The sequence below is a fragment of the Lactuca virosa genome, chromosome 8, assembly GCF_052849685.1.
Source record: "Lactuca virosa cultivar CGN04683 chromosome 8, Lactuca_virosa_CGN04683_v6, whole genome shotgun sequence".
NCBI lineage: Eukaryota > Viridiplantae > Streptophyta > Magnoliopsida > Asterales > Asteraceae > Lactuca > Lactuca virosa.
In genome coordinates this window covers 123583494-123604540 of record NC_136433.1, presented here as the reverse complement: position 1 = coordinate 123604540, position 21047 = coordinate 123583494, and the positions used below count along the sequence as shown (strand labels likewise).

Below are 21047 nucleotides of genomic sequence, written 5' to 3'. Positions count from 1 at the left end.
TGGTTATTTGACCGTGGGCCTGAGGTTTTGGATCAGTTGGGTCCTGGAATTCATCTTTGGATCACTATTAGCTTAGTTGGGACTTTTGGGCCTTGTGGCCCATAATGGTTGTGGACTTTGGATGCTAGGCCCATTAGTGAAGGAATGACCTTTGGGCCACTATGGAGGAACTTGGACTTAGATTTATGGGCTTTTTAATTCGGGTGAATTATAATCCTAATTTAGCGTTATTTGTATTGTTATTCAGGGTGAGGTTTCAGACTATTAGGCGAGCAACTATTGTGTTCAGCAGATTGAGGTGAGTCTTCTCACTACACCCATGGGTCAAAGGCACCATGGCCGACCCATTAATTGTTATGAGATGTTAGTAATTGATTATGCTATGGTTTGCATTGACTTATGTGTTGACTTATGTGAAGACCATGGGAGCAGCCCATGACACTTGGCAATACCTTGGGGGTGGGGGGGGGGGGGAGCCCAAGGCACTGGGATACGTTTATGTGTTTTTGGGAAACTCACTAAGCCTGCGCTTACAGTTTTGTTGGGTGTTTCAGGTACCTCGATATCTAAGGGCAATGGCTCGGCTTGATGGCGCAACGTGCACTCTCCAGTATTTTCCCCACTAGTTGTTTTGGACATTGTGATCTTTCTGAATAATATGATTATGTATTGGAATCTTGGAAACAAATGTGATCGGAATTTCTAAATATTAAATGGGAATTTTTAATTATCAAATGAAAAATTTTACTTGAATTTTGGGTTGTAACATGGCTCAACAAGTCAACGACCTCTCACGATGTGACTACCAAAAACTCACGTTGTGAGATCCCTCCAAAAGGCAATAAATGAAGAATTTGAGTACTTTAGGGTTCATGATGTTACACTCGGGGCAATCCAGTCTTCGTGTTGTGGGTCCGGCATGCATGTATTGTATGTATATTGTGGTGTGTGGTATTTTGGGGGAACTCACTAAGCTTTGGTCTACAGTTATGAATTAAATGTTTTTCAGGTACCAATGATGATCGTGGGAAGATGAAGGCGTGAATGTACACATTCATTAGCGTTAATGGAGATTCTGCGTTTATTATATTACTCTGATTTTTAAACAAATGTACTTTGGAACAAATGGTTTTCTTAACTTGGATTTTATAAATGTGAAGTTTTACATTAATTAAAAAATATAATTTTTTGTTGTGAAAATGAGACGTTACAACCTTGCATTGAAATATGTTATATAGATAACTGCAAAAATATGTACATTGTAGAGCATGTTATCTTATAAGAAATTGTTTTGAAATAACCACTTTACATAACCAATTGTTTGGTTTATGGAGCCAAATTTGTAAACTTTTTTTTGTCTGGTTTCACTAGCAACTTTTTCCAACTTACCCTTTTTGCTCATGTTTAGATAAAATAAGTTCAAACATTCTAAATGAGTGTTTTATTGTTGTTTGTGTCGGTTATTCATGACAATCATAAAAAGAGGAATTGATGTATGTTAGACTATTTGTAAAAAAAGCTTCGATGTTGAAATTCCATTAGATATAAATTTTCCAAATTTATACAAATTAGTCAAACAAAGGACTGTTTTGCAGGACAAACCTAATATCAATGTGTTTTTTTTCTAACACCGTACTGATATATGTTATACAGATAACTGATGAGGATGATGTGAATCGTTTAAAAAAAATTATCCAACAAGTTTGGTGATCCGGTGGAGAAGGTACATATTGTTCAATACAATGTCACAAATTTGATCTGTTGTTGGGGGGACCAACCTAGTAGCGGAAGAGGGTCTGGTAGCATAAGAAGGAAAAATTATGATGAGAACAGATCCATCGAAAGAGGTAGCAACAATCAAGAAGGTATGTATACCTATACAAATGATCCTCACGATGTTGGTGGATATGTTGAATATAAAACACTAATACAACAAAAATTCAATCCAAAAATTGTTTATGACAAACCAATATACGTAAAAACAAATTCAGTATGTCGATCCCGTATATTATGTACCATATTAAACGTCGGTATTACCATATCATACACCAATAGTACCATATCCAACACGGATAGTACCAAATCAAACATCGGTTGTACCATATTAAACGTCGATAGTTACATGTCAAATGTTAGTAGAACGCCAAATTTAATATGTCGAACCAATAAATTATTAGAAATTTGGTTATGTTGATGATGTTACATGTAACCATGATGATAATGATGGTACCTGCCAAAATAAAGGTGACAATGATGATTTTATATAAATTGATGATCCAACAAATGAAGTTGCTTTAAGCAAACCACACACAAAAGAAGATGATATTGGAATTGAATGGTTGATTGTAGTCAACAATCACACTCAAAAGGCCATTCTTTGGTATGCTAGATATACCAGACTGTCTTGCTAGGAATATGCAGTTGGTTCATCGCACAACCAAAACCCGATTGATATAATAAATGTGCTACAAATTTACAACGGCAAAGAAGCTCTTCAACTCGCACTAGGAATAAAAAAGTAAATATAAGAGATTTCAATAAAAAACTGTCAGATCTAGCAAAAAAAGATTGCATGCAAAACGTGTAATAAAAATTGTTCATGATATATTTCAGCTGTAAAATTGAATTACTGTAGCATGTTCTAGATCTGCAAACTTGTGTACTAACACACACATGTTATTCAACATAATTAAACCCAAACCATCGCCAAACAAGCAAAAAAGTGTTAGAACATTTTGTTGTAAATGTGTTGGGTAATGATCATGATAGAGTTTACCGTGAAAACCATATCCAACAATATTTAACTTTAAGGTTCAACATCCATGTTTCCTACAAACAAGTAGGTCGTGCCAAACAATACACATTTAATTTTACGAGAGACACTAGGCAAATTAATTTTCCAAATAACCCATCTACTGTTACAACTTGGAAAAGTGTAATCCTAGTTATATATATTTTTAATATTTTCACCCAATTACTTTAGAGCTAAATTAGTAAGACTTTAGAAATTAAGAATGTGGTATGCCCATCGACAACTTTTGTTACCAAAAGCACAAATGAAAAAAATTTAGCCGAAATAGAATTCATATTAACAAACTATAAAGATTTTTGCATGCCACATCGATTTTCTCAAATGATGACAAGCAAAAATTACAAATTTTAGATATTTTATATAAAAAACATTAATAAAAATAATGTAAATGTTAAAAGTATAAACTAAAATCTCACCTAATAAAAACCACAAAAGCCACTATGCAAAAAAAGGAGAATCCCGGTTTACATACAAATAGATATATACAAGAAAATTAAGTCGACTTCTTATCTGTGTTTGTAAAACCCCAAATACAACACGCCCAATCAAATCGATTTCAAACCCTAAAATTCTCGTTCCTCTGATCAATCATTCAATTAGCCTTTTCCAATTTCACATCCCATCCTTTCTTCAAAGATATACAGAAATAAAGCACACATCTTCCGGATCTTTCATTGCAGCAGCTTGTTAATCGATATCGGAATCTTGGTCAAATCAAAGGAGGGTTTTTGATTTTGAAAAGGAAAATCAAAAGATTGGGCAAGGCTGGCGCGTGTCCAAGATATGTAATGGCGGATTCGCCAGGTGTCCGCCACGTTTTCTTGCTCGAATTCGTTATTGTTATTCTGCTTTCATCTTCGCTGTTCATCAAATTAGGGTTAGGGTTTGTTGAAGCTAGTTGTTGTTGTGATTAAAAGCATGCTGAGCGTGCTGAGAGTGCACCTCCCGTCCGATATTCCGATTGTGGGTTGCGAGCTTTCGCCCTACGTGCTCATCCGCCATCCCGATAAGACTGTCTCCACCGAAGATGTCCCTGAGTCTTCCCCAATTGACAATCATTTTCTGAGATATAAGTGGTTAGTCAGTTACTCTTCGTCGCTACTGTTTACTCATTTGTAATTAGCAATAAACACATCTTCTGGTTTTACAGGTATCGCATACAAAGTGATAAGAAAGTCGCGATCTGTAGTGTACATCCATCTGAACAAGCCACTTTACAGTGTTTGGGCTGCGTGAAAGCCAAAATCCCTGTAACCAAAAGCTACCACTGCACTCCAAAATGTTTCTCAGATGCATGGCAACACCATCGTGTCCTCCATGAACGTGCTGCTACTGCAGTTAATGAAAACGGAAATGAAGAAGAAGATATATACGGAAGATTCAATAACACAACATCTGGGGTGAATAACACAAATGGTACACTACCATTACCATTGTATCCTGCTACAATCACACAAAGAAATGGTGGTGAAACTTGGTTTGAAGTTGGACGTTCAAAAACATACACACCAACAGCAGATGACATTGGCCATGTTCTTAAGTTTGAATGTGTTGTTATAGATTCAGAAACAAAATCGCCTGTTGGACATGGGAACACGATACTGACATCGCGGGTGATTCCAGCTCCATCACCAAGTCCAAGAAGATTGATTTCAGTCATTGATGGAACAGGGCATTTGGATTCATCTTCTGGAACTTTTACTGTGCTTTCATATAACATTTTGTGTGATTCTTATGCAACCAGTGATGTTTATGGTTATTGCCCTTCGTGGGCCCTTTCTTGGCCTTATAGAAGACAAAATTTGTTAAGAGAAATTGTTGGGTACCTTGCGGATATTGTTTGTCTTCAAGAGGTTCAAAGTGATCATTTTGAAGAGTTTTTTGCCCCTGAGTTGGATAAACATGGATACCAGGCTCTTTTTAAGAAAAAGACATCTGAGGTTTGTTTTTATTGACTTTATTGACCATTCTTGTATCAAAAAATTGTCGGGAATTCTTGTTTATGAAATTTGAAATTATTATTTTAGGTTTATAATGGAAGCATTCAGACTATTGATGGATGTGCAACATTTTTCCGAAGAGACAGATTCTCACATGTTAAAAAATACGAAGTTGAATTTAATAAAGCTGCACAATCTTTAACTGATGCTTTGGTTCCTAATGCTCAAAAGAAAACAGCCTTGAATCGATTGGTCAAGGTAACTTCTATTTCTCTATATATATGTTTCCTCATGGGTAATTTGGTCATTTCTGATTAATAATGGGAATGTTCTGTTTTTAATAGGATAATATTGCACTGATTGTTGTTCTAGAAGCTAAGTTTAGCAACCAAGGTGTTGATAATCTTGGGAAGCGTCAACTTGTTTGTGTGGTAAGATTTATGGGCCTTTTTTTTGAAAAAGGTTTATGGGTTTCTTGTATTTTTAAATTTTTAAATTTCATTATTTCCCTTTTTTCTCCCTTGTTTTTGGAGTGTAGGCAAATACCCATGTGAATGTTCAGCATGATCTAAAGGATGTGAAACTGTGGCAGGTTTTTATCTTTTCCCATATCTTTTTTGTTGTTTGTTTTCGTTTTAGCTTTAACAAAAAAAGATTTTTTTTTTCTTCTTGTTAAAAAACTTAAAAACTATATAATTGTGAAAATTGAAGGTTCACACACTGTTAAAAGGATTGGAAAAGATAGCTGCAAGTGCAGATATTCCAATGTTAGTCTGTGGCGACTTCAATTCAGTTCCAGGAAGGTATGTTTTGTATTCTTATGTCATATATATATTTATAAAAATAAAAACTTTATTATGTTATATAATCTTTATTGAATTATTTATTATAAACTCACTTTCAGTGCCCCTCATGCTCTTCTTGCAATTGGAAAAGTTGATCCAATGCATCAAGATTTAGCAGTTGACCCTCTTGGAATCTTGCGACCTGCCACTAAACTCACTCACACTCTTCCCTTGGTAAACCAATTTTTTTTTTTTTTTTTTTTTCAAAAATTATAATATAAATGTCATGAGCTTTTATAAATTTTGAATGGATTTGGTTATATAATTTATGTAGGTGAGTGCATACTCATCTTTTGCTAGAATTGGTGGTAGTCTTGGTTATGAGCAACAAAAGAGGAGAGTTGACCCTAATACAAATGAACCCTTGTTCACTAATTGTACACGTGACTTCATTGGCACACTTGATTACATATTTTATTCAGGTATAACATTTATATATTTATATTTTTATATTTTATTTCAGTGTGGTGATTCAAATTGTTGTTTTTTATTTATAGCGGATAGTTTGAGTGTGGAATCATTATTGGAGCTTTTGGATGAGGATAGTTTGAGGAAAGATACAGCACTTCCTTCACCAGAATGGTCTTCAGATCATATTGCACTTTTGGCTGAGTTTAGGTGCAAGCCTAGAACAAGAAGATGATCCATTTTCATTTTAGGCAAGTTTTTATTTATTTATTTATTACGATTATTTTATTTAATGAAGGTGTGCATGTTAATGATTTGATGATGATGTTGATGTTGCAGATGATGGCGAAAGAGGCTTTTAAAGCAATGTAAGTGAAAAAAAACTGTTAAAGAAGTAGATCGTTAGTCTTTGTAGGGAATTTGTGCAATGTGCAATGATCTACTCTACACTATGTATCATGCTACCTTTTGGAAAAATCCATCATTTTTAGTTTTTTGTTTCTTTGTTTTCGATAGAAATTTAATTTTCACAAGTATAATTTAGCCATGACCCTTAAGTTGAAGGGCAAGCGTTTCCAATGGTGATGTATTTTCTTTGTGATAATGGTGGGTGGATGAAAGAGAACATACGAATAGAGACATTTTTTTTTGTTACTATTGAATACAAAGGTGCAAAAGATCTTTTCATTTATTGTTTGGTTTTTACTTGGTTGTTTGTTTGGAGTTATTAATAGTTTGTAAAATTCTTTTAAATTATCAAAACTTTATGGTTCTTTCTATACATATATATAGAAGCTAATGATCATGGAGAGTGATTTACTAAATAAAGAAGAAATAACATTGTAATGATTTTTTCGTGTTGGGTCCGTTGTACAAATGTTTTTACATGAAAACTATCTAAAAACATGTTATAGCAACTTATAAATGCTACGCTAGGGGAAACAAATGAATCAAATGTGGATCAAGATTGTTACATATGTTCCCCTAAAGTATACACAAGATAAAATCTTTAAATCTTTAAATACATGGGATGGGAAGATGATCATCTCTGAGCTTCAAAATTGTCTGTCCTTGTACCACTTTGAATCCTTCCTCTGGGATTGAAACAAACAATCCCCATTTTTGGGATTGAAGTAGTCGAACATGGTGACATGAATCTTGAGGGTGGTCTAATAAATAAATATTCACAAAGGTCAAGATTCTGAGGCTGATTGCTTTGAGTTGAGAAGTGGTTGCAATGCTTTCGCTACAATTGTCATATTTGGCCTAAAATCTGCCTCGTATTGTACACAAAGTGCTGCAACTGCTGCCATCTGAAATTAAATATATTTACTTTATTGTATGACTTGTATCCAAAATGAAAAAAACATAAAACAATATAAACGAACCTTAGCAACTGCCTTTTGGGGATAATCATTACCTAACCTGGGATCTACACATTGCTTTACTTTATCCTCACTCAATCTTGGAGTCGCCTGTTTACAAGCATATCTTTAGCAATATGAGTATTATTATGCATTCTTTTCCATTTTATTTCTACACAATGTTTCTCTTTTTTTTTTTTTTTTTTTTTTTTTTTTTTTTTATATTATGGTGTTAAGAAAAGTAAGTTTTTGATGCTGAAAAGCTGAAACGTGTGTGTAAGTGTAACTGACCCAAGTAACAAGACTCTGTTGGCCTTTAGGCATTGTGTGATCCACTGGTTTTCTTCCTGTCAAAAGTTCCAAAAGAACAACCCCAAAGCTATACACATCACTCTTGTGTGTTATTTGCCCTGTCATTGCATATCTGAATAAGAAACACCAATGTCACATCATCAAAATCATATGATACATATAAACATATCCTGCAATTTTCCATTTCAAGTCATTTGGACCGAATGAACTGTCTAAATAAGTAAATATGAGTAAATGACCGTTTTACCCTTCTAAATGGATTAATGATGCAAGTGTTGACTTTCTTTTTTTGGAGTAATGACCATTTCACCCTTATGTTAGTGCGGAATGGACAAATCATGTCTGTCTGGAGCAAGTGTTATACTATACATAAAGACTGTTTCTTTTTTGGACCGAATGACAGTATAAATGACCATTTTACCCTTGTGTCTGAATGCATATAGTGCCTTCAATTAACCTATATCAAGAGATGCAAGTCAAAAAGAAACATGCACGGAGACTTACTCAGGAGCATGGTAGCCAAAAGTTCCCAAAACTCTTGTGGAATGCAATCGAGCTGTGTTGTCAGAAGACATATTGCACAAACTGAAATCGGATATTTTTGATTGAAAATCATCAAACACCAACACATTGCTTGACCTAATGTCACGATGAACTATTGGAGGCTGAACCTTTTCATGTAAATACTCAAGACCTCTTGCTGCTCCATAAGCAATTTTAACTCTCTGGTTCCAGTTCAAAACTATCCCACCTTCATTACCACCCTTTCTCCCTATATATAAAAACCATATCTTTATGTATCCTTAAATTCTAAAATCATACTATAAAGATTTATAAGAGTTACCATGTAATATTTCATGCAAACCACCCTTGTTTGCGTATTGATATAACAAGATTCGGTTGCGTTTTTCCAAACAATAACCACGCAATTCGGAGAAGTACTCGTTTTTTAGTCTTGAAATCATGGATAACTGCATGTATATGAAGAAATTGGGTGAAAAGATACTCTTTTTTTTTTTACTAAAAATATTGACATGCTAACCTTTTCCTTAAATTCAGATTCGGGTTCGGTTGAAGAGGTGGTGTCGAGTTTCTTTATGGCTACTTCTTCCCCATCTTCTAACTTTCCATAGAAAATCCGACTGTAAGAGCCTTCACCAATTAAAGATTTTGGACCAAAATTATCTGTCATTTTGATTATTTCATCGAATGATAAAGATGGGGCTTCAATTGGCAAATCTTTTTGAGGCCCAGCTCCATTGGTTCTTGGTGCTCTCATGCTGCCTAAGATGGAGAAACAAAAGACGCTAAACATAATCAGAACTACGTTTTATGGTGTAATTAGATGAAAGATATAACACCTCCATACCATGTATGGAAAGTTATTACCTCCACCACCATAAAGGGGTCCTCGAGGTGGTGCTGTCTGGCAATTGTTTGTGGTTGCACCATCATTTGTACTCTCGTTCTCTTTTTTCTTAAGACAGGATCCACAGCAAGGCATTCTTTAAATGGCGGACTACAGTAAATCCGATTTCTGTGTTCTATCTTTATGATGTCACCCAATCCAATTTCTGCATCCAATGATTTGCATCAATCCAAAAAAGGGTAAGACACAATTTTGATAAAACGAAAGGTGAAAATGATCCAGCCAATTTGAAAAAATCCCATCAGTTTCCAAAGCAAAGCTCATTGAGGCATTTACACGAACAAAACATACGCACAAACACTTAAACATGAAATGAAGAAACCGCATACCCCATAATCATAAATTTGAAGCCGATTACGATGGAAGAAAAGGAGAACCAATCCAACGAAGCTTGGTTGACGAAGGAAGAGAAAGAAAGCAGAAAAAGTTTGATCCAATTCTTTTCCTGTTTCTCTCTCTCCTCACTCTCGTCGGATTGCGAAAGACGAAAAATTGAATTCAGAGGTTTGTATCTGGTTCTCATGGGAATCATTTTCTGGTTCGAGTGCTTCCATCAACCGCTAAAAACGGGCGCGTACGTGTAATTCAAGTTCTTGTTATTCGGCTCCATTGCTTGTACCCGTTTTGTTATTCGGATCCTGCATTTTTATCACATATATATTTTAATCGCAAAAAAGGTGCAATAATATTAGGTTCGATTGTTAAAAAGGAATATTGTCTAAAGCATGTGTCCTTTTAGAAAATATCGAAAGGTACCACTGTGCGACTCTAATGAGTTTTGTGTTTTAAATCCAATGATATATATTTTTAAATTGGGATAATGACTTAAAAGGGTAATATATTTTTCGATTTGTACAAATTTGGTCACTGATTTTTTTTTTCGTCCACATTTACCCCTTCAACTTGTTAAACTGTACACATTCAGTCCTTATGACCGGTTACTCCAGGTTAGCCGGGAAAAATGACTTAATAGGGTAATATATTTCTCATTTTGTACACATTTAGTCCTTAATATTTTTTTTCTTCAAAATAAGTCATTTTTGTTTTTGTACTCATTCAGTACTTATGAATGATTTCTTTAGGTTTTTCTCACGACATCTTATATGAGACAATCATTGATGAAGTGTGTTGGGCTGTTGATGTTTGTGTGTAACGTCTCATTTTCACAACCAAAAATTTTCATTTTAAATAAGACAAAAGTCTCTAATTATAAATCCATTATTAAAAAAAACGTTTATTCCAAAATACATTTATCGAAAATCAGAGTAATATAAGAAACGCGAAATCCTCAATATTGTTGATGAATGTGTACAATCATGCCTTCGCCTTCCCACGATCAACGATAGATACTGAAAACATAAACAATTGGGTAAACACAAAGTTTAGTGAATTTTCCCCAAAATACTCGATACAACAAACGTAGTATCATGCATAACGAGCCCACACTCATCAGACTGGAATACCTTGTCCCAATCAATTATCGGACTGGAATGCCATCATGCAACATGTCCAATCAGTCATCAGACTGGAATACCTATGGTTTGTCGGCATGCCGCCTTAACCCAACCGCTCTTCTCGAGCCTCCGTGCCTACACCTTACAGCCGGCCCGCACCAGGTTTCTTGGCCTACAACATATAGCAAGACCACCTCAACCTATCACACCACTATATGGCTATCTCACGTAAGATGTCGTGAGAAAAACTTAAAGAAATCATTCATAAGTACTAAATGAGTACAAAAACAAAAATGACTTATTTTACAACAAAAAAAAATATTAAGGACTAAATGTATACAAAAATATTAAAGACTAAATGTGCACAAAGTGAGAAATATATTACCCTATTAAGTCATTTTTACCGGCTAACCTGGAGTAGCCGGTCATAAGGACTAAATGTGTACAGTTTAACAAGTTGAAGGTGTAAATGTGGACGAAAATAAAAGTCAGTGACTTTAATGTGTACAAATCAAAAAATACATTACCCTTTTAAGTCATTATCCCTTTTAAATTTAAGTTGTCATCTTATTTATGAGTTGTTTCATAGTTGATAATTGGTTATAGCTGACTGAGTTAGAAGTTCCGATTTAGTTAACTCCTGACTAGAACTTGCTGTTTGATTTTACATCTGACTAACTGTGCAAAATGACTATAATACACTCAAACAACATTTTTAACAATAGTACAAGAAAATAGTTCATTGATCTAATAATATAACCAAACATTTTATCCAAAACAACACTTGACAAAGCATCAGTGACTTCAAATCTTTAATAAAAAACCACTTGATATTATTCTTAAATGCATACTCACATGAATAACAATAACAAAATAGAGAATTCATCCTAAACCATCCACAAACTACAACTTTGTAAGGTCTGACCGTACCGATCAAAGAATAAGATGCAGTATAACTAGGTATCAAACGTACTCACCAGACCGAGTCAACCAAAAAGGTCTGACCAGACTAGGTCAACAAGAAATCAAACAGAGCCTTAGAAAGATAAATATAAAAATATGTCGCTATACAGTTACATTGTTTCAATTTAGGTTATACTTCCACACACATTCATATGATATGCGCCCTACAAACATATATAAAATTACTATTTTGTATTCATTTAGCAACATCTTTAATTATTGTGATCATATATATTTTGGTTTAACTATTCACTAACATACTATACGTGATATAAACCTATCTTTAATTACAAAAATATGCTTTAGCTATTTTTTAAGAATCTCCATAGGTTCACGAGTCGTTGGTTTATTTTAGCGATTTTCTATTTATGGATCGAGTCGTTGATTTATTTCCCGCCCTATTAAGGACATACTCAATAGGGGTTGAATAAGAATTCAATGAGAAGAGACATGATGACATGGCAAATAATATAGGAGAGAAATGATGAGATGATAAAAAGAGTTTAGTAGAAATACGATGGACCTTATAACTTTTATTAAGTAAAAAAACAGTTGTTATTATTTCTCCATTCTACTTGACACTTCATTGAACTCTAAATGAACTGTCGATGCTTTAAATACTAATGGTTTTCTCTCTCTCTCTCTCTCTCTCTCTCACGTTTCTTTATTAAATAACCGTCAAAGGCCTCAACGAAAAATTAAAACACTCGTCTGAAAAAATATCAAAGCGAAATTTTCACCGAGGATCCTGTCTAAAACTTTGCTGGAAAGATAACCTCCCTCACTTCACCCTCCTTATCTCTCTTTCTATCTCCATTCTCTCTTTGGTTGGAATGAAAATGCAGAAGATGAATAGCTTTTGAAATCTTTAATTGGGGCTTTCAACCCTATCCCTCATAATTTAACATTTAAATCCTTTTGGCTAGATTGATGTCAAGAATTAAATAATCTCCGATTTCTTAAATTAGTTAACCTTTATACTTTATAATTATTTTATTAATTGTAATATTCTAATATTTAAATAACACTATTCAGTATTCACTAGTATTTATAGTATTTTTTAGAATTATACTATTTTAAATATTTAAATTAACATTTAAAAATCATTCATTATTCTCCTATGACAAATCTAAAGAGACTTTCACATTGTAAAGTCTCCAAGTTAACTTCATTGATGCAAGTTTTACATTATATGGTCAAGACTTCTAGCCGCAGCTTATGAGTGTTAACAGAGTACATGTTTCCATGAGAGAACAAAACACAACTTATGAGTGTTAACAGAGTACATGTTTGTATGGATACATCTTGCAATACCATATTTAGTGAAGTCAAAGTGTTATATATCTTACTAAAGGTTATATGTTTCATGAGAGAACAAAACACATTCACGTGAGATATCATTACATCATAGTTGTTAAGGTATGCAAGATCAATACTCATGGCAATCATGTTGATATGATGACAAAGCCAGTTCTGACATCCAAGTTTGAACTCTTCTCAAGCTTGGTTGGTATTAAAGATTATCCCTTGTTTAGTCATACAAATTCATATGTAGGTTTTCCTTGTTTGTTTCTTTCTCCTTTATATAAGGCATGTTTCCATATATATGGTCGTTATTAGTTAATGACATATGTTGAGAACTCAAGTTATTAGTTTATAAATAGGATTATTCTTTTCATTCCTAAGCATCACAAATTATCCTTCTCTCTATCGATTTTGTAATCTCACCTACACATCAATGTTAATAACATGTAGTTGAGTGTCCTGTGGTTTTTTTTCCTGAAAGGGTCCCACCAAAATTCTTTGTGTTTGATTGCTCTACAATTACATCTATTTACAACATATGCCAGGTAACAGGTCAACAGAATACGTTTAATTGCGATTTGCGAGTCGACCCACCAATACATTTTCGTCCTTTTTCCTTTGAAAATAATTAATAATTAAGTATTTTGTATGATTATAAAAACCCAATTTGAGATAAATAGGTAGACATATTAGTAAAACTGCTGACCATATATTTGTAAGTCAAAGTCATTCACAAGCAACCTTGGTGTCAAAACTGCTAAGATAAATAGCGAATGCCAGAAACGCCGATATAGGATATTGATAAGCCACGGTATAGTAATCAATATAAACTTTCCCAAGCTGGAGAATAATGTTTTCATGTTCCTCCACTCCAACTTCGTTATCCAAACAAGCAACCAGTTGAAAGTTGTTAACTGAAGCTAACCTCACCCGTTCATTAAATTTTAAACACCATAACTTCTGTTCTGGGGGCCACCTAGGCGCCTTGTTCTTCAACACTAGCTTCACATCCTTTTGACTCTCTAATGACTGCGATTGGGAATTGTCGTTTAATTTGAAAAGGAGTGGTGATGACAAAGAATTTGCATTGATTGTATTTGTATTTATCTCACTCCGGATTTGTCTAGGACCCCTGTGTCGTAGAACCCCATGTTTTTGTCAGTATTTGGTTTTTTTCTTGCGATTAAATCAAAATTCTTGTGAAATTGAATAAAAGATGGGTACTATATTTGGTAATTATAAGGCCTATTTGGTATGACAATAATATTACGTATGAACAAACGCAATATTGCAATAGGTCATCATTGCATTTTGTTATCATGTTGGCTTGAAGGAATGAAATGAGTCATTCAAACGTGTTGTTTAGTATATACAATTTACAGACTTAAATGGATTTAAGTTGATAAGTAAGAAAAAAATGTTATTTTATAGAAATATATATACCCGCTAAAGAAATTAAATATAAACATATATCATGTCGTTTGAAATATGTAGTTTATGTATATTAATAGTTAAGAAAGATTATTTATCGCCTTAAAAAAATTGTCCAGAAAAACTCTTAGATAAAGTTTAGTGCTTTTTTTATAAAAAATGTACAATCAAAGTTTGAAAATTTAATCTCTCTTATGCTACGTTTTTTTTTATTATTATTTTTTTTTTCAGTTGAGTGTTACTATACCTGATACCCAAGGAATTTACTTGATAAGAAATACTGCAAACTGGATAACTGACAGAAGGGACTTTGGGTAATACTCGTTTACTTACCATAGATGAAGGACATTTTGTTGCAGCATCTGCATTTAGAGGGTCTATATCATAAACTCTGAATTTGGTCCCAAGAAAATTTGATCTGTCATAGAAACAAAAATACAACTCTTAATTCAAGAATACATATAATATTATATATTATATATTCATTCATAGAGAACTAACTTGCCTCAATATTCCTATGCAACTGCTGCTCCCTTTTAACATATCCTTATAATCTTGATAAATGATATTATCTGTGCAAGTAGCACGTCTAACCCTCTTTGCAGCAAGAAGGAATTTCTCCATCATAATATGGAGCTGCCAAAAACTCAAATAAACACTCAGATCAGAATCAGATGGTTTTTTACTTTTACCTCACAAAATAACTCATTCTTGTGAATTGTAAATCATCACATTTCGTCATATGGAGGCAGAAGTAAAATATTTGATTAGCCCTATCCGTCAGTATAAAGCATTCTGTTGGAGAGCCCACTGAACCAGGCTGCAAACATAGACAAATTTCTGAGACTGTAAAATCAATCACAAATGAACATAAATTCATCTTCCACTAGCTATGAGTTCATCCTGTGGTATTAACTACTAAGTATTGACAATCAAAGATGCAAATAAAAGCAATTATTAACTAAAAACTGATAATTAGTTGAAATTGAATGGAAGATAGATTCTTTAAAACCTGCTTTAATGAGTCGGGGAAAGTCAGCTTGCCGGAAAGTTGTGGACATTTTACTATTTCCTTCATGATTTTTCTCCAACTCCGACAAACACCGGCATAAGAAACCACGTCCTTTCGAGGAGGCCAATTGGATTCCGCCTCGATCCTCATCAATACGTCCGTTAACAAATCCGGCGGCATCTTAGCCCAACAATTCTGTTTCGAATCATCCATAGTTTCCAATTCCATAGATCTGCTGTAATAAACCTCAACCTGAAGCATAGACATTAATAGTTTCCATCAGTACGCCATTTCCAAAACCACAAACAAAATCACATTTTGATCATTAATTATTCATCACTGAGTATACGCAAACATCACCAGCTATATCAACATTCAGAAGAGTAAACAGCTACAGGTGCACCAAAATCTATCGAAATCCTATAAGTCACCAATGTAGAAAGTAAACAGGTGCATGGGAGATGGGACGCTATCGGTTTAGACGGAATTTGGTATAACATAGGGATAACGTTCTACTGCAATTGATTAATAGAAAGGTAAAGGACGTAAAATTAGGGTTTTGATGGAGGAGATGAATTAGTTATGTTTTAGATCGGATCACTTGGTTAAAGCTGAGCAAAAAATCATCTTATTTTGTGTTTTAAAGATTTTGTTCTTTCTTTCCGAATCCTCCCAAATCGGAAGGAAAGTTAGGAGGAAAAGTGAGCATTCTATTTCCCTCTACTTCCTTCCTTTAATGAAAATCAGGAACACCAATTTTTTTTATTTTCTTCTCATTTCCACCCATTTCCTTTTCTTTCTCTCGTTAAGTTGAACTTGGAAACCGGGTGTTAAGCTTTTAGTTTTGCTTTAGCTACAGAAAATCAGTCAATAACTTTCGAAAACCAGTTTATCTCTTTGAATCGGTAAACACGAGTTAAATAGTAATGATAAGATATAATAATAATAAGGGTGGCAGTATGTGTACCAGAACATACATGTTCACCCCCTCTCGTAAAATGTCAAAACATACATACTCACCCACTAAGGTAGGTGTAAAATAAACAGCTGGGGCCAAACGATTGGAAGAATAAACCCCTTTTGATAGATATATTTTTAGATCCAAACAATTTTTTTAACTGAATGGGTCTAAAAGAATGTTTGATTTGCACAAAAAAACGGGTTTTTCCTAGAAATCTCTAAAACCATATCTTTCTGGCTGAATGATTATTTTCATCATTCAACACAGTTAGTCAGATATACAATCAAACAACATGATTTCTTTTCTAGTAATTTTTCCCAGACAACACTTTCCCAGCCGAGCCCTAAGCCTAATAATAATATTTTGTCTTATTTTCAAGAGAATTTACATAAACGACCCCTCTAATATAGTGAAAACTGCATAAAAAGTCCAAGTTTCTAAAAACAAACATCATCATCATCATCATCAGTTCTAATGGTTTCATTTTAGACATTTGGTCCCTCTATCTTTAATTTAAGACAAAACTGCAAAATGGTCCATGTGGTTTGCATTTTTTTCAGGAAACAAGTCCAAACCTTGAAAAAAAATTGGATAGATGATCCTTTTAAGCATCTTTCGTTGTGGTTTTGGTCCATTTCAAAAATGAAATGACTAACTTGCTCTTATGCAATTTTTTTTCATTTTCTTTTTATTACACATTTAAAAAGAAAAGCTAAAAGAAAATACACCCCTAACCCACACTTTTCCACATACCCACCAACACCCTCTCTTTCTCTATCTTTCTCTAACTCCTTTCACTCTAGCCGGAAAAACAAGAAACAACAACCATTGCCTTCGTGTTCTGCCTCACCCGGGTTCACTTATGGCGACCATTGCAGACGAGATCCATACTAGCCGACTCCCTCAAACCTCTTGACGAGAACCACCTAAAACCTTGCCGGAAAACAAGTCCACAACCACCCACCACTGTGTTCAACCACATACCACTGTGTTAATCCATGTAACATCTGGATTTTCAGGTATGTTATTTTTAATTATTTATTTTTGAGAATCATTGATCTACTCGACGAGTTGGTGCTATGACTCGTCGAGTAGAAGCGGGGTGGCCACGCGAGTTTAATGAACTACTCGACGAGTCCAAGAGTAGACTCGCCGAGTAGGCGCTGTAAGTGGAAACCCTAGATCCCCGGGTTTGGGACCTATTTAAAGGCACTTATAGCCTCATTTGCGGCCACACCCCTCTGAGAAGAAACCCTAAACGCCCCTTGAGCTTGTGAGAGAGTCTTGAGCCTTACTTGAGATTGTGAGTGCATTTTGGTGTGATTTTGCAAAGGAAAAGAAGGGTTCCAGCAAGAAGGACCAAAGGAGGTTGTCATTCTGAGGTCTTGGAGCAAGGAGCTTCACTTTGAGGTAACAAATCGACCCTCTCTTTCTGTATGGTGTAGATTGCTTGAATCTAGGGTTTCTTGACCCTTGTCTTCAAAGGATTTTGGAGTATTTGAAGTCCCTTTGTGGAATAAGCATTAGATCTGGACCTTAAGAGGTCCAGAGAGTCCCAACCTTCCAGCTTTATGCAATCCCTTTGGAGTTGTGGACCTTGGTTGCCATTTTAGGAGCTATTTCACCAAAAGAAGCCCTAGGAGTGTTGCATGAGCGTAAAGGTTGGACCTTTACGTAATTATTGGGTACTAGAAGGTCAGATCTATAGGTTAGAGAAGCAGATCTGACCTCAGAAGGTCATTTGAGTAATCTCATGGACGAAACTCGCCGAGTCCATGAGCAGACTCGACGAGTCGGGTCGTGTTGCACCACGATTCGTGATCAGTGGTAGTCGTTGAGAAAAAGGTTAACTCGACGAGTCGAGTGATGCCTTAAGAGGATTCAGAGGACACGTATGAACTCGCCGAGTCACCCGAGTGCACTCGACGAGTCTGGTCAAAGTTGGACCGTTGGCTGGGGTTGACTTTTAGGGTTTGGTCAACATTTGGACTTTGGACCATTGGAAGGGTAAAATGGTCTTTTCCCCCTCTGAGAGAATATAGGGAGGGATTAGTTTAGCCTTTGGGAGTCGTATTAATTAGAGATAATTACTTTATGTGATTAGGCGGAGGCTAGATCAGATATTCGAGTCCGAGACTTTTCGAGATTACCGGAGGTGAGTCTTCTCACTATACATTACCTAGAGTGGTATTTATGTGCAGACCGGAGGGTCTTATGTGTTATGTTTGAGTTTATGTGCATTGTGTTGTATGTATGCTATATGTTATATAGACCGGACCGGAGGGTCCAACGATTCAGACCGGACCGGAGGGTCCAACGATTTAGACCGGACCGGAGGGTCCAACGAGCTACGAGACTGGAGGGTCCCGCTGAGACACATTGACCAGAGGGTCATAGCGAGTTATAGCCTCGAGTGGCTTATGTGTTAGATGTGGTATTTTGGGGGAACTCACTAAGCGTTTATGCTTACCGTGTTATGTGATATGTGTTTCAGGTACCAGCGAGGATCGCGGGAAGGCGCCGGCATTATTTGTACACACTGGCAGAGAATTATGTTTGAGATTCTGGGATATGTTTTATTATGATAACATTTGACACATGAGATTTTGAGAATATTATATGAGTTTTATCATGTATGAAAAATGAAAAATTGTTTTAAAAATTTACGTCGTTACAAGTTGGTATCAGAGCCTTGGTTTGAGGGATTCGGATGCACCTTCGGGCGTATCTGAAAACTGAGGATTTGAGAAATTTTGCATAAAAGAAACAATTTTCTAAAAAGAGAAAAAGATTTTTGAGAAACGCAGAACGGAGCAGTGTGTACAAGCAGCCAACGCCCGAACGGTGATTTCCCAAAATACCCTTACATTATGTGTTATGAGATATTATGTGAGATGCTATGCTTGCTAGAGTAGGCTAGGTATTCATAGTTAGGACTAGAGTGGGCCTGATTTGTGATGCCTTAGCCTAGGAGTTACTGCTACTATGAGATACTTCGTGAGTGAGTAGGTAGCAGCGAGGAGCCTATGATTGGTCTACTGGAGAGTAGCCTGAGTTTAGTGAGATATAGAGTACTTGTGATCTGGGATCCTAGGAGGAGGACTTGTGGTGAATACCGATGCGTTGTGGAAGGTAGTATAAGGGCCCGTACTACTGGAAACACCGGATCGGTGAGCAGTCCAAGTAAGAATCCTTAGGGGACTAAAGAACAAGTAGGGTTGAGTATCGAGTGCGAGTATACTCGAGCGAGTCTCTGACTTCTTTTGTGTTGTATTTCAGAGACATCATGGTTGGGACGCGCCACCACCCAGGAGGCAGTGGTACCAGTGGTACCAGTGATGAGGAGATCCGTAGGTTGATTCACGAGGAGGTGGCCGCAGCCATTCGAGCTGAGATTCCTGAGATGTTTGGGTCTATCAAGACCACTTTGATTGAGACGTTTGACGAGCGGTATGCTTCTCTTACCGAGGCTGCTGTTGCTGCAGCCGTCGCCGCTGCCAGTCCACATCGGGGGTGACTCGTTGCTGTACCGAGAGTTCAGCAACACGAAGCCACCAGAGTTTGATGGGACTCAGGATCCGATAGCCACGATGAGGTGGATCTCTGACATTGAGGGATGCTTCTACACCTGTTCTTGTCCGGAGCATCTGAGAGTACGGTTCACGCTGAACTAGCTTCGCTTGGGAGCGAAGGACTGGTGGAAGTTTGTAACGACAGACTTCACTCCTGCAGAGATTACAGCAGTGACCTGGGAGAGGTTCACCACCATGTTCCGAGATGAGTATGTTCCCCCGGTGGAGAGGGAACGGTTGGCGCAGGAGTTCTTGTCCCTCAAGCAGGGGACGGAGTCCGTGACTGTGATTACACGGATGTTTCATGAGAGGGCGTTGTTTTGCCCTGAGCACGTGTCTACCGAGCAGGCACGTATGAGCCGATATCTGAGCATACTGAGGAGGGACATTCGTGAGTTCGTGGAGAACTCGACATACCTGACATTTGCCGAGCTCCAGGCGAATGCCCGGAAGAGGGAGATTGAGCTAGAGACTCAGGCCAGGGAGGAGGCCGAGTCTCAGAGGAGGGATAGGCTGCCGGTACAATCTCAGCAGGCAGCCAAACGGGCAAAGCCTGCTGATTCGAGATCTGGAGGTCCGAAGGGCCGCACTTGCGGGAAGTGCGGCAAGAGCCATGATGGGGTGTGCAGAGCAGGTGTGTGCTACAAGTGTGGGAAGGAGGGGCATATCGCGAGGGATTGCCCCAAGGGATTTTCGGTTTGCTTTCATTGCAACCAGATAGGCCATCAGAAGGCCGAGTGCCCACAGCTACTACAGGGATCAGCACAGGGATCTGCACCTGCTGCTAGAGCTACCGAGGTCCGGCCAGCAAAGGCCGAGGCACCGAAGGCTCGCGGGAGAGCCTTTCAGTTGACAGCGTAGGAGGTCCGCGCAGCGCCCGATGTCGTGGCTGGTATGTATTCTTTTATTTATTTATACTGAGTTTGAGATATTGTGCTTATTATGTGGTATGCATAGGTACTTTTCTTGTGAGTTCTGTATCTGCTTTGGTGTTATTTGACTCGGGTGCGAGTCGATCCTTCGTGTCATTAGCGTTTAGCCAGCACATCAGTACCCAACAAGAGACGTTGAGTCGACCTCTACGAGTTTCTATAGCTGACGAGCGAGCGGTATATGCTACATATATGATTCGAGGATGTGTGCTCGAGATCTTCGGTGTTGAGTTCCCGATAGATCTGGTCCCGATTGCGATGGGGGACGTTTGCGTTATAGTGGGTATGGATTGGTTGAGCCGATTTG

At 36.6% G+C, this 21047-nt stretch overlaps 3 protein-coding genes across 5 annotated transcripts; 1 reads left to right on the top strand and 2 right to left on the bottom strand.

Annotated features, from left to right (window-relative positions):
* The first annotated feature begins 3292 nt into the window (after positions 1–3292).
* On the top strand, positions 3293–6696 carry LOC145133876 (carbon catabolite repressor protein 4 homolog 1-like). Its single transcript, XM_079068831.1, has 10 exons — positions 3293–3888; positions 3963–4752; positions 4840–5010; positions 5097–5183; positions 5291–5344; positions 5464–5555; positions 5657–5771; positions 5872–6019; positions 6095–6256; positions 6345–6696. The coding sequence occupies exons 1-9, from the start codon at positions 3731–3733 to the stop codon at positions 6238–6240; spliced, it is 1761 nt and encodes a 586-aa protein (XP_078924957.1). The 5' UTR covers positions 3293–3730; the 3' UTR covers positions 6241–6256; positions 6345–6696.
* Positions 6697–6820: 124 nt separating this feature from the next.
* On the bottom strand, positions 6821–9719 carry LOC145133877 (protein CYTOSOLIC ABA RECEPTOR KINASE 4-like). 2 transcript variants are annotated; one of them, XM_079068832.1, is made up of 8 exons: positions 9440–9719; positions 9071–9255; positions 8724–8965; positions 8526–8652; positions 8186–8453; positions 7661–7793; positions 7394–7480; positions 6821–7318 (listed from the first exon to the last, which is right to left on the bottom strand). In XM_079068832.1, the coding sequence occupies exons 2-8, from the start codon at positions 9183–9185 to the stop codon at positions 7199–7201; spliced, it is 1092 nt and encodes a 363-aa protein (XP_078924958.1). In that variant the 5' UTR covers positions 9186–9255; positions 9440–9719; the 3' UTR covers positions 6821–7198. The 2 variants fall into 2 exon arrangements, with proteins under 2 accessions (XP_078924958.1, XP_078924959.1); XM_079068833.1 differs by lacking the exon at positions 9440–9719 and having other exon boundaries at positions 9051–9161.
* A 3779-nt stretch (positions 9720–13498) lies between these two features.
* LOC145132728 (tubby-like F-box protein 3) lies at positions 13499–15870 on the bottom strand. Of its 2 annotated transcripts, XM_079067620.1 has the most exons (6): positions 15636–15870; positions 15276–15527; positions 14996–15083; positions 14769–14899; positions 14511–14681; positions 13499–13964 (listed from the first exon to the last, which is right to left on the bottom strand). In XM_079067620.1, the coding sequence occupies exons 4-6, from the start codon at positions 14888–14890 to the stop codon at positions 13559–13561; spliced, it is 699 nt and encodes a 232-aa protein (XP_078923746.1). In that variant the 5' UTR covers positions 14891–14899; positions 14996–15083; positions 15276–15527; positions 15636–15870; the 3' UTR covers positions 13499–13558. The 2 variants fall into 2 exon arrangements, 1 of the variants encoding a protein (XP_078923746.1); XR_013718217.1 differs by having other exon boundaries at positions 14597–14681; positions 14769–15083.
* Positions 15871–21047: the final 5177 nt, after the last annotated feature.

Bases quoted from the DNA above. Each gene is read 5' to 3' on its own strand.
- LOC145133877 (XM_079068832.1), bottom strand. From the start codon at position 9,185: ATGCCTTGCTGTGGATCCTGTCTTAAGAAAAAAGAGAACGAGAGTACA. The intron at 8,966-9,070 runs GTAATAACTTTC...TCTCCATCTTAG, and splicing joins ACCCCTTTATGGTGGTGGAG to GCAGCATGAGAGCACCAAGA. The intron at 8,653-8,723 runs GTTAGCATGTCA...ATATACATGCAG, and splicing joins AATCTGAATTTAAGGAAAAG to TTATCCATGATTTCAAGACT.
- LOC145133876 (XM_079068831.1), top strand. From the start codon at position 3,731: ATGCTGAGCGTGCTGAGAGTGCACCTCCCGTCCGATATTCCGATTGTG. The intron at 5,345-5,463 runs GTTTTTATCTTT...TGAAAATTGAAG, and splicing joins AGGATGTGAAACTGTGGCAG to GTTCACACACTGTTAAAAGG. The intron at 6,020-6,094 runs GTATAACATTTA...TTTTATTTATAG, and splicing joins TGATTACATATTTTATTCAG to CGGATAGTTTGAGTGTGGAA.
- LOC145132728 (XM_079067620.1), bottom strand. From the start codon at position 14,890: ATGATGGAGAAATTCCTTCTTGCTGCAAAGAGGGTTAGACGTGCTACT. The intron at 14,682-14,768 runs GCAAGTTAGTTC...TTTCTATGACAG, and splicing joins AGTTGCATAGGAATATTGAG to ATCAAATTTTCTTGGGACCA. The intron at 13,965-14,510 runs GTATAGTAACAC...TCTACGACACAG, and splicing joins GTAAATTCCTTGGGTATCAG to GGGTCCTAGACAAATCCGGA.